Source organism: Saccopteryx bilineata, chromosome 2 (genome assembly GCF_036850765.1).
Source record: "Saccopteryx bilineata isolate mSacBil1 chromosome 2, mSacBil1_pri_phased_curated, whole genome shotgun sequence".
Lineage (NCBI taxonomy): Eukaryota > Metazoa > Chordata > Mammalia > Chiroptera > Emballonuridae > Saccopteryx > Saccopteryx bilineata.
In genome coordinates, this window is record NC_089491.1 from 10,848,505 (window position 1) to 10,861,304 (window position 12,800).

Sequence of the window (12,800 nt, forward strand, 5' to 3'; positions counted from 1 at the left end):
CTTCTGCGCCATTCATGCATTTATCTGGGATTCTGGGTGCCTCCCCTAGGCCAGGCCTTGGGTGAACATTAAAGACATTGAAAAATAAATTAGATTCCAGGTCCCTGGCCTCAAGAAATATACTCTGATGGCACGTGACACATTACTTGAGCTTCAGGTGGGGGGAGATCAGTAGCAACTACTTGGAGGAGGAGCAATCTTAAGTTGGGCCTCAAAGGCTGGGTAAGATTTATAAATAGAATATACATATTCTGTATATTAAAAAGGGGTAGGGGTAGGGGTGTGTGTGTATGAGAGAGAGAGAGAAGAAATGAGAGGACCCGATACGGTAACCACGGGAAGGGTGTCTCAGGTGGAGGAGCACGAACAGAAACACCGGAGACCGTGTGAGCATATGTACGAGCGCGACGTGCAGGTGTCAGCAGGGTTCTGACTGGCTCTGGCAAAGGGCGGATTAGCGGTACTGGGGAGCATAAGTTAGGAAAGGTAGATTGGTTGGTCAGTCCATGTTTGGCATCTGCTGGTGCTGGGAGCTGGGTGCGAAGGGAAGGAAGGTACAAAAGGTACAGCCTGGCTCTCCAGGGGCTCAGTCCAGTGACTGTCCTATATATATACTTTTTTCTTCTTTACCTGACTTCTCTTTCCTTATCCAGAACTTTGTGCCTCCATGTCAGAGAGAGAAGAGATCCCGTTGTGACAAATGTTTAGTAACAAGTGTAATTGAAGTGTGCACCTATTCTAGGGGCTGGTAGTTCTTCCGCATTAGGAAGCCCCCCGCAACCCCATGTGGTTTTCTTCACAGACATCCGGGGTCTGAGCAGTGCCTCACAGCTGGAGCAGCTGAACAAGCGGTACTGGTACATTTGCCAGGATTTCACTGAGTATAAGTATACACATCAGCCGAACCGCTTTCCTGACCTCATGATGTGCTTGCCTGAGATCCGGTATATTGCAGGTAACGTGCTGGCTGCTGGGTTCGAACCCTTCCTGGCTTCTCTTAGCTTGTGAAGAGAACGGGCAAGCTGTGTTTTCAGGGTACCCCTTCTGGGCTCCTGGCCAACTGAATGAAGGCAGTGCTACCCTTGCTCTTAGAATCGTTTTGTTATAATGAGATGTGTGAGTTTTCTTTGTAGGGAAGAAAAGCTAACATTTCCTCAGCACCATTGTAATACTCTAAAGAGCAGTTTTCATAGAATGCTAGTTAGAGAACCCATCAGGAAAAAAGAAGAAAGTAGGATATAAGTTTTTCATGGTGTTTTAGCTCTAAGAGGTCATCTGGTTTCAGTTTCCTCGTCTGTAAAACAGGGATAAAAAGTAGTATCTGTCACACAGAAGTAGTGTGAGAATTCAGTGAGCATGCGTGTGAACAGCTGGCCCAGGGCAGGTGTCCCCGGATACCGGCAGTGATTATTACACCACTGCCAGACCCATGGGCACCACAGCGGGCCTGGGTGTGAGGATGTTAGCCCGGTCGGTCTGTCTGGGATGCTTGCTCAGTCACTCAGAAAGGCAACCTTCTCCCTTCACTAGCCCGAGAGGGGGGACAGGCTCTTCCACTGGTGGCCACTGCTAACTCTTCTCTTCCCACATTGTTCCCAGGAAAAATGGTGAACGTACCCTTGGAGCAGCTGCCCCTCCTCTTTAAGGTGGTGCTGCATTCCTGCAAGACAGGTGTGGGCAAGGAGTGACCTGTCCCCAGTGCCCCCGGGCCAGCCGCAGAGCCTGGGCGGGCAGGACAGGCTCCGGAAGGAAGCCAGCGAGACCAAGATGGAGGCTGCGGAGCAGCGTCCCGGTTGCCTCCATAGCAAGAAGAGTTTTTGTTTGTTTGTCTGTTTTTAAGCTCATTTTTCTATATATTTATTTCACGACAGAGTTGAATGTATGGCCTTCAACATGATGCACATGCTTTTGTGTGAATGCAGCCGATGCATTTCCTTGCAGTTTACAGAATGTGAAGATGTTTAATGTTACAGTGTTGTCATTGTGTAGGGATAGGTCTTTTGTATTTTGAGGGAGGGTGGGATGGGGCTGAGATGACTATTTCCATAATGTTGACAAAAACAACTACCTCAGTGGAAAGGGAGGGCTGTGACCATCCCTGCTTTTTCCACGTGTTCTCAGCAGACTCGTACATATGTCTGTCAGAGAGCAAACTGCCTTTTTCTAGCCACAGAATTGCCAGGTAAAAGCACACACCGTAAAAGGGCCAAGCGGTGTTAGGAGGTGTTCTGAGCAGAGTGAGAGAGACAGTGGGAACAGGGCGGGAAATGAGAAATTTGAGCTGTCCTCTCTCCTTGGGAAGCATGGTAGTTGAGAGAGTGGGCGCAGTGAACAAATCTATGTTAGGTGTCCTCCCTCCAGACCAGTCCTCGGGGCGAGGGGTTTCTGTTCTGACCACCGGTCTCCGACTCTGCGCCGTTAGCTGTCCATCGGCAAGGAGGGAAGCCTTGGGCTTGCCTGCCAGCTCCCCGGGACTCACAGCTACCTAGTTCCCTTATCTGGACCCACCGAGGCCTACCTTCCTTAGACTCCTGGCCTCTTCCCTATACAGGGGACTTCCTGTCAGCCCTCTGAAAAAACAGCCACACAGAAGCGTCAGGCTCTGACTGCATGCCACTACTGATCTGTTTTCCTGTCACCTTGCTTTGTTCAAGGGATAGCGGGACCAAGTCCAGACTGCTACAGGAATGAACCCTCCTCCTTGGAGTTCTCTGTCCCTGCCCCCATCCCATCTGATCCCACCCCAGGCTGAGCCCAGAACCTGCAGGCTCTTTCTCAGATAGTGTGAGGGACCCTTCGCCCACCTGCTGACCAGAATTTCTGCCCTTACATTCTACTCCCAGTCCTTCTCATCTCTCCAGAATGAGAGCAGGATTCCTCAGAACGGAAAGCCCAAGGCCCAGCGCGGCCCGGCTGCCCCTTGGGCTCCCAGTGGCACGGCTGACCAAGGCTTGGAGGGCTGGAGTCCCAAGCGTCTGGAAGGGAAGGGGGCTTTAAACTACCTCATGTTCCTAAGGGCCTGGCTGCCCCTCTCCAGATTACGGCCTGGATCCCTTGTTCTTTCACTACCTGCCCCACCTGATCCTGGTGAGTGTTCCTTCCCCTCTTGGCTTTGGCCAGCAGCCACACTGTAACTGTGTTGGAACTCCTTCAGGTGCTGTCCCTTGTCTGCCTTACTGCAGCAGTGTCCCTGCCTACACCCAGCACAGCACACAGACCACGTAGACAGGTGCACCCTGGCTGGGCTGCAGGGGCCTACAGAACCTCCTTTGCCTCTTTAGTCAAAGGCCATTTACTGTTCCCAGCTCAGCCTAGCAGAATTACCCAGTGGGCCACCACATCGCGTGCAGACCGGGGAGTCTGTGTCAGACTGTAATTTTTCCTTCCAGTGAAATGGTACGGGTACCAGCAGAGTGACGACTCGTTCCCCCGAGGGGTCTAAAACTCACAGCGTCACTCTTGGCACCATTTCCCTAACTGCTCTGAAGAAGCAGAGAGACGCTCCTCAGGAACAGCTCTTGTCAGCATGCTTTTCACATGTCAGTGGGAAGATTGGTGTGTGTGGATCTGTTTACTTCCCAGTTCACAGTATTTTTGTTTCTGAGAATGTTCTATTTAATCAACTAGATCACCTTCTTCGGCTACAGGTCAGACTCTAAGCTGCTACCCCTCCACTTAGGGAAGAGACGCTTATCAGAGGCCCTTCTCCAAGACGACCCTGTGTGCAGCGTCTTTCTTTGCTTAGACCTCCAGCTGTCAAATTATTATTTTTTGAAATGATTTTTCTCTTAAACATTTTACTGGTTGGTTGGGTATCAAAGGAAATTGCTCTCTGATGAGGCAAGAGCATGTTTCTCCAATAATGCAGCATTAAACAGAGCAAGTTGTTAATTTGTGGAGTGGGGGAAAGGTTCTGCAAGTTGCCATTGTACAAATCCATTTTTACAAATGTTTGCAGCAGATTCCACAGAACAAAGGGCCCATTCATTGCCGAGTGCCCTGCAGAATCTCTGAGCCAAGTGCCCGTGTGTTCCGAGCCAGAGCCTGACCTGTGGACCGCCTTTAATGTCTTCTGCACCCAGTCCTTTTATGACGTGGGTTTTTTAAAAAACAGGGTAAAACAAATGTGTTGCATTGCAAACTCAGGTATTATGAGGAGATGGTAGGAGTATAGCTAGCAGCGTGGAGACATTAGGTCAGCCACTAGATGTATTTGTGAATTTGGTTTGAAGGACACAGAGAAAGGTTGGAGGGGGCGGTTCAGTGTGTTTGTTGTTTTTGCCTTTCTTCCTATAACATTTGATTGTCAGGTAGCCTTTTTGCTAGTGGAAGAAGAAAAAGTTGTGCATGTGGTCTCTTCATTCCCTTTCTTCTGCCCTCTCTCTGACCCCCTGCCACCAACAGCACTCATTGTGAGTGAGAACTCTCCCACCATAAGCACATGCGTGGAAAGCTGTGTGGTTGAGGAGAAGCCCACCCTCTTGCACCACACCGGCACATGCAGGCTTGCCCTTCCATTCCCTTTGAGCGTTTTCCTGACCCAAGACCAAAATTTGGAATCTTGGATCTTCACCTACAACATATGCTCTCTGGCTCCTTTGTAGACTTTTGGAGTCTTTCGCAAGGTTTGGTGGTCTTGACCTTAGTCTGCAGAAACCCCCCAGAACTGGTCTCAAAGCACCCCACCTGGCTCAAAAGGAGAGACACCCATTCCCATGCCCAACCCATGGGTGCAGTACGAGCAGCAGGCATGACGCTGTCCTGTTCTCCAGAACCAGAGGACGGTTGCAGGGAAGGGCGGGCCTCCATGGCATGCTAACAGTCACCCTCTCCACACCAGCCTGCCTCTTACTTGCCGCCCTCCACAGGGAAGTGAGTGCCTGCCATGGCCAATCTGGACCAGGTGCTTAACACCTTGGGCTCTGAGCTAGCTGCCTTGCTCTTACCCTTGTTTGTTCTTGATTTCCTGGGAATGCAACTGATGGAGGTAGGCTCAGCATGAACAACATCTAAGCCATGTCCAAGGTTGGCCAAAGTTAAAGGACTCTGGCTTCCCAGGCAGGCAGCAAGTTGAACAATGGTTCCAAGTCTTTAGCTCTGGGCCCCTGGTCTATGTCCTTCTTCCTTGTTGCTTTTAAAATGTTGCAATTGTTTTTAAGAAATCCAGTCTTTCAGACCAGCCCTCTTATTTTCTTTTTTGATTTTATTAAAAGTAAAAAACAAGCCAAAAAGAACCCTCAAAAAATGAGAAACTAAACAAAAAACCCACTACTCTCACCTTCCCCCAAGTGCTCTGCGTGTACCCCCCTACTCCCTCTGCCTTTGCGGTTGATCAGTCCTCCCTTTCTCCTCTCTTGAAGCTTCAATGTCCAGTGTTTGTGAAATGATGTTTTATCTGTGTCTCAGGACGGGAAACGGGCAATCCTTCCACCAGGTGCTGGAAACTGGTCAGCCTTGAGGCAAGGGTTTCTAGGGCCACAGCTCAGGGATGTGTATTTAATTACAGGGTCCCGAGAAACCCCGCTCTTGGCTGCCACAAGCAACAGCTTCTTTTCTGGGCTTGGGGGCCCAGGGAGCACGCCACGTCTGAGCGAGCTGGGCTTCCTCTGTGGCCATTCCTGGGCTGCCTGGAGACCGGAAGACTTCCGGCTGTCCAGGAACATGAGCCGCAGTGGCCCCGCCTCAGCCTACGCATAAGGTACCTGGCCTTCTGTCCAGCCTGGTCCCTGTCTGGCCTGCCACCTCTGGGCCTGCAGGCCTGAACGGGCCAGAGCTTGCTCCAAGCCCAAGAAAAAAGTTGTTACTGGTGGAGGTTAGTCTTCCAAATCTTGGATCCAGCCCTGCCAGCCAATGTGTCGTTTTTGCCCTTTGGTGATCATTATTTACTTTATCTGAAATGTTTTATAATAGATGATACTGTTGTTGACTCAAATTTTCATGAAAAAGAAAAAGAAATACTACCTCTTGAGTGACATCCTGGTTGATTCCTCTGAGAAGTCCTGTGGGAAAAGAACACTGTGGCTCCTGCTCTGTTTACATGTTTCTGTGGGGGGAGAAGCCCTGCCTGCCCTGGGGTGCTGGTGTTTTTGTCTGTGTTGCCATCCCAGCCTGCGATAGGGGCTCGTGGGTGCGTTGTAATGTCTGGGCTGTGTCTAGGGAGGCCTTCGCACCTGCCCAGCCAGGCACCAGCCACCCCTGAAGAAGCCTCCGTTCCTTTCTACGGTCCAGGGCGCAGAAAGCACCACCCTGCTGTCAGGGGACCTCGCGGCATACGCATCCACAAGCCTACCCCTGGGCTACCTGTCTGAGGTCCGCCTCTACCCACAGTCCTGTGTAGGAATCAAGTAAACAGGATGTCTTGAGCCCTTGTCCCCAGAGGGCCGGCCAAGGGCTGCCCACCAGCCTGGCTCCATCAACCCTGCATGACCAAATGATAGCTGGTGGGCTCTGCGAGCTCCCAGGCCCTCTGCTACCTCCCACCCTGCCAGCCGGCAAGGGACGGGCCCTTTTCTGTGAATTGACTACCTGTGGAAACGTGACCAATTAGTGTGAAATGCATGTTTAGAAAATGTTAGGTACTGTATTTGAACCAATAAATGTGAATCCTGCACATGGCATCTGTCTGTGAAGCTTGTCTAACGTCCCGGGGAGGGGCGATGGGTGTCCTGCTTGTAGCTGACGCCCACCCGGTTCCTGTTACTGAGGGACTGGCAGAGGGGTGTCACTGAGAACAGCTTGAGGTCATGACAGAGGTGCCTGCTCTGTGCCTGGCACTGTGTTGGGACTTTCCACAAACCTGAACCTCCTTGAACTTAAAGGTTTATCGTCTCTGTTGTATAAGTGAAGAAGCCAAGGTTAAATGAGGTGAAGGGACTCCTCTAAGGCCACTGAGCCAGAAAGTGGCACAGCTAAAAGAACTGGGTCTCAGGGGAGAGGCAAGCACGGCCCAGGGCGGTGCAGCGGGCTCAGGGGCTTGACCGAGAAGGAACATGGGGCGGTGGTGGCCGGTTCTGCTCCGACAGGAGGGGCTTCACAGGTGAGTGTCGGGTAGAGGGGTCAACAACGTGTTTGAAGGCCCAGCTGTGCATCAGAAAAACAGGAATATTCAGGCATAACAAGGGGTTTCCGGGCCGGAATGGTGGCAGGTGGGAGGAATTAGCAAGAGTTGAGACCAGAGAAGCCCTTGGGAATCTTGAACACCACATTCACGAGTTTAGGGAAGAAAATCCATCTAGTAAGTCTCAGGAAAGAGCTGCCTTGGTGACAGCAGTGTGCAGTGGGTGGCCTGCCTAGTCAGTCACTGTGGAGCCAATCAGTACCTGTCCTTAGAGAAGATAGATGAGGTTTTCTAGAGCTGAGAAAATGGTGGCTCTGAGAGGTCAAAGGATATGTCCAAATTCATACAGGAAGCGTCAGAATCTGGATTTGATCCCAGATCTGCCCAACTTTGAAGCCCAGCCGTCCTGTAATCCTGCTCTTCGTATGATCAGAGAAGGGCCAGAACTTGGGCTGAGTTCTGTGAAGGCAGATGGGAAAGGTGAAGGCTCCTCAGTTTGGGAAGATAAAGGATGCGGAGAGTCTGATCAAATCTGTTAAATCCTCGTGTGTGAAATGAGAAGCCCAGCTGTCTTCCCGTACCTCAGCCTCCTCCAGCACAAGGGTCCAGAGAGCCCTTGAGGTTTGAAAGACGCGGGTTTAGAACAAAGGAGACGCTGCAGAACTAATTAATGGACTGTTCCGTGCCCCACAAGTGCGAACAGATAAGACAGAGATGCAGGCAGAAGGAACCCTTTTGCAGACCACCTCAGAGATGCAGGCAGAAGGAACCCTTTTGCAGACCACCTAGGGTGTGCAAGGCTCTGTCCTGTAATGCCCATAACCATTTTGCAAGGTACAGGTCTCAGCCCCATTTTACTCTAAGCAGATCGAGGCTCGAGGAAGTGAAGCTGTTTGCCCAGGATGACACCAATAAATGGCAGAATTGGCTTTTGATTCCAGGTCTATCTGATACCAAAGTTACCACAGGCTTCCTCTCTGCTGGGCCTCAGTAATTGAATAGTGCTGAATATGGATGTCTGGAGTTTGTGACAAAGCTCAGTTATAGCCTTTGGTTGAACTTTTTGCTATTAACAATACAAAAAAAAATTTTTTAACGATAACAAATTAATTTCTGTAAGAAGTGAAAGAACAGACCCAACCAAATTGATCTGAGAAGGAGTGCTGTCCCAGACGTATGTAGAATGCTGTGGACACCAAATCCATGTGGTTTCTCAGAACGCAGACAGTCCACAAGGCGGCCCCTTGGGAAAAGAAGTAGGAATTATTCCATTGCTCGAAAATCTTGGAAATACTGCACCTACTCTGTCTTTCTCTTACTGAGTCCTGACCTTCTTTGGCATATTAAAGGCTCTGAGCAGTCCTGCCTGAAGACAGCTAATTGGGCATGGAACACTTTTTTTCCTCCTGTTAAAATTCTGCCGGGACACTGTTCCATGGAATAAAATCGAGGACACTGATCTAAATGTATAAATTGCTGTTTAACTGGTGCTGAGCCTTTGGTTTCCTTGAGTGCCAGGCCATAATCTGGAAGTAAAGAATAATAATTAACATTCGGAGCAAGGCATAGCGCCGTGCGAAGCGTTTTCTGTGCATTTGATTACTGATTCCTCAAAGCCACTGTAGGAGGTGGGTGCTATCACAGTCCCATTTTAACAGGTAAGGAAACCAAGGCCCAGAAAGAGTAAATAATCTGCTTAAGCTTACATAGCTTCTCTGTGACCTCAGGAATGAATATAGACCAGTACTGATCACCCAATATTAGGCAGAATCTGTGCTGAGAGCTTTATTCCTGTGCGAACCCCCTGAGGTGAGATGATCTCTGTGTAACCGAAGAGGAAAGAGCAGAAGTGTTGACGGGATGGTGTTGGGATCAAGTTGGGTGTGGCTCCCTAAAGCCCTTTCATCCAGGGGTCACTCCCCTCAGGCAGCTGGGCCACAGCGGGCGTGTCGACCAGGGGTCTCACCGTCTCAGCCCGGACTCCAGCTCTTCCCCCTTGCCAGTGGTCTGTGGCCTTGACCCAGATAGATGCCTCTACGATCCTCACTTTCCCTGTCAGAAAAATGGAGATGGCAGTGCCTGTGTCTTCGGAGTTTACAGATTCGTGGAGGCTGGTTCAAAATTGGGGCTCAGTGAAGTCAATCCGTTGACTGCAACCCCTCACACCACGATAGCAAAAACCCAGCAGAGCGTGGCTTGGCCTGGCCTTGGCCTGGCTGCCCACCGGAGTTTTAGTTCCACCTAAAATCAGCTTCCCTGAGATCCTGTGGCAAAAGTGGCCAACTGTCAGACCCAGGGCTCTTGGAGTCTTGTTCCCTTGGCAACAAGTCTCACCATGGAGACCACAGCCCCATCCGTGCCCTCACTGCAAGCTTCCTCTCCACAGACCTTCCCTGTTCAACACCCAGTCCTGGGAGTGTGTAGAAAGCAAGGAAAGCTCCAAGGAAGCCCTTCCTCAGGGTCAGGAGTTTGACTAACAGCCTGCGAGAGAGGCAAAGGGAACTCCCGTTTTTTAGGTCCACGTTATGCCAGGGAACGTTCTGAAGAGCCTGCGTCTGGGATCTCATTTAGGTTGAAAGCCAGCGCTCCACCTCTTTTATATAAGTGGAAAGCGAGGCTCAAGGAGACAAGATGGACCAGCCAAAGTCTCCCAGCTGGTGAGTGCGGGAGCTGAGACTCGAGTCCAGGGTGTCTGACTCAGGAACCCCTGCTCTCTCTGTAACTCTCCACCTACATTGTCCAGACACAGCCTCCAACCTCCAGCGGGAGATCTGGACAGGTGGGGGAATCCCTTCCACCGCGAGTCTCGGCTGGTGGCACAGGCAGCGGCTAGCGGCCCTGTGAGGTTTGGGCTTGGCCTGGCAGCAGCGGCCCCAGCAGAGGAACTGCACTATTTTAAGCCAGGGCCAGCAGGCCCCAGTGGGCACAGGGAGGGTGGCCTCGGGCCCTCGGCCAGCTTCCCGGAAGTCGCCATGGCCTCCCTCCTCTCCCCTGAGCAGCTTTCGGAGGCAGTCACTTCCCTACAAACAGGAAGGAGGCCCTCAGGCCTGGAGACCTCCAGCCCCAGCTTCCTCTACCTACCCTACACCCCCAGTCTTCTCTCCTGCACGAGGGAGCCCACCAGCTCCACGCCCTCATCTGTGTCCACATCTGGGCTGATCCTTAGCAGGTGGCTGGGTCCGGACTGCTGCTGCTTGTGCTGCCCCAGGTCACCCATCGTGGGTCTGAGGCCTCCTGTGTCCAGACCCTTTGCCCCTCACCCACGGCCTGATCTCTCGCATACATTCCCACTGAGGTCACTCACTAGGAGCCAGGGAGATCCCTGACCTGGTCCCACTCAAGCACCTGCGAGAGAGACTGAAACAGAAACAACATGGGACCTTTCCAGGAAAAGACTGGAGCAAGAACAGGGACAGACACAGATTCACTGTGGCAGACAACATCAGAGATGTGCAGAGACAACATCAGAGATGCACAGGGACCGAGTCAGAGAGAAGCAAAGACAGGGCTGCAAACGGTTGGGGCCACAGGGGCAGCAGGGCGGCTCTGAGAGGTTGCTCCTGACCAGCCCCAAGCACAGGCCCTGTCTCAGGCTGTGGGGGGCCCACCGGCTGTGTGGCTGACGAGGAATGTGGGGGGCAAGGCTGGGTCACCCCTTGAGGGCCGAGCGTATGTGCTGTGAGATAAACTAGCCCAGGAAGGGGGCCCCAGCTGCGGCCGCATGCTCCAGGAGCATGGCGGGGAGGCCCAGGCCCAAGGCTGGAGCCCAGCCCCACCACCCGGTTCCTGCATCTGCTCCTGAGGGTCTCCCCCAGCCTCATATTCTAGGAGGTCCCAGGTCCCTCAGGGGCATGCAGATTCTGCGAGTGCCATGCACACAGAAGAGCCAGGTGAGCCTGGGAAGCCTGCCGGCTGGCCCCAGAGCCCCACTGCTGCTGCTGCCCTGGTGGCAGTCGCCGCGCAGGGGAGGGCCGGCCCAGGTGAGGGGCTGGGGCCACCAAGCTGGCCAGACAGAGCAGAGCTTCGTGGTGTGGGGCAGTGGCTGTGCACAGGACCGGGCTGTCCCCACGCAGCTTTGTGCGTGTGCACGTGTCCCTGTGCCTCCTCACACGTGGGGGCGTCCACAAGTCCCTAGAGAAGTCCCCGGAGGCACCTGGTCTCCCCCACCCCCACCAGGTGGTCCAGCCCGGAGAGCCACAGGGCAGAGGGGGAAGAGCAAGCAGGTCTGTTGTGGCCCCCCCGGCCCCCCTCCCCACACTGCAGCTGAGGCTCCCGCCGGCCACGGCCTTGACCCGGCACTATGGACTTCTCTGACATTGGCATCGGATCTGAACATCTGGCAGCAGGCTGATAAGGGGTGCAGCGGAAACAGCCTCTGCTGCTGCCAGCAGCCCCACCCCCTCCGCTGCCCTGTGAGGGGGGTCTCCACATCCACACCCCCTGGGCCTCCAGCTCTGGGCCCTGCCCCTCTCTATTTTCTCATTCTCTGCCTCGATGTCTCTCTGTCTCTGTCTCTCCCATTTCTCCTCCTTATCTGAATTTCTCTCTCATTCCTTCTCCCGGCTCTCCCTCTCTCCTTCTTCTCTCCTTTCTCCACCCCCCTTCTCCCTCGGACCATCTCCAGGTCTGTTGCACCTGGTTTCTCCAGGGCTTCTTTTCCTGTCTGCCCTTCTCCATTTCAGTTTCTGGATGATTCTCTCTCTCTCCTCTTCATGTCAATTTCTCGGTTTCTGATGTGTTTGTTCCTTGTTCCACCACCAGGAAACAGGCCTGGCACTTTGGGAAAGTCCCCACTTAGAAGAGAGACCCTGGGCTTTGTTTGCTTGGGGTGTGTGGAGGGAGTAGGTCAGTACTACACCACCTCTCCTTCCCCCTGGGTGGGTCTCATGGCCTAAGACCACCTGGGCTGGAGCTTGAAGCAAAGGACAAATAGGCCACCCAGGGGTTCTGGCTGAGTGGTAAGGACTCTGAGTCAGCAAGCCCAGGTTCTGGACTCCCGGCTCTGAATTCGAATCCTGGTCTCTTCCTCACAACCTTGCTTTGTGGCTTTGGGAAGATGCCTTCTCTTTCTGAGCCTTGAGTTTTCTCATCACTCAAATGCTGCTCATGGGAGGTGAAGGGGAAATACTAACCTACCTTCCAGGGTGGTGGAGAGGGTTTGAAACTGACCACAGATGTGGACTGGTTAGTAGGGGACCCGGCACATAGGGGGCACTTCATTCCCAGCATGCCTCATCCTTAAGGGGGAGGGCCCAGAGGAAGAGGGTGTCAGTAAACATATCCAGGTTGATGAGGGTTGAAGAACACCTGCCTGAGTGGTGGCAGGTGACAGCTGGCTGTCTACAGAGAAGGGGACAGGCCAGGAGGAGGCAGGCAGCAGAACCCCACATCCGCAGGCAGCCTGTGGGGGCCTTTGGTGCAGAGGCCAGCAGTCATCCAACAAGCGCTCCCTGATGCTGGCTTGCTCTTGGCTGAGGGAGAGACGGGGGACGGGGGGGGGAGTCAGCCCTGAGCCCTTCCGTGAGAGTTCTCAGGCCGGGGTGAGTCACTCTGTCGCAGAAGGACAGTGTTCGGGACGCTGTTGCAATCTCATACTCGACACAGAAAGGGACCCTGAGGACAGACAGCCAGTCCTTCAGCTTGCTGTTGGTTTGTGTTCTGCTAACATTTATTGAATACAAACAACATGGCAGGCAGGCGCTGTGTATGTTGTTATGTGGATTGTCTCATTTTTGTCCCCATT

General features: G+C 52.9%; 1 protein-coding gene across 3 annotated transcripts in view; it reads left to right on the plus strand.

Moving 5' to 3' along the window:
• The window catches only part of NR6A1 (nuclear receptor subfamily 6 group A member 1), a 229,277-nt gene extending 227,293 nt beyond the window's left edge, over positions 1-1,984 (plus strand). For all 3 annotated transcript variants that reach the window (XM_066256239.1, XM_066256240.1, XM_066256241.1), the window contains 2 exons: positions 803-955; positions 1,600-1,984. In XM_066256239.1, coding sequence (XP_066112336.1) covers positions 803-955; positions 1,600-1,688 — 242 coding nt within the window. In that variant the 3' untranslated portion in view covers positions 1,689-1,984. The remainder of the gene's footprint in view (positions 1-802; positions 956-1,599) is intronic.
• Positions 1,985-12,800: the final 10,816 nt, after the last annotated feature.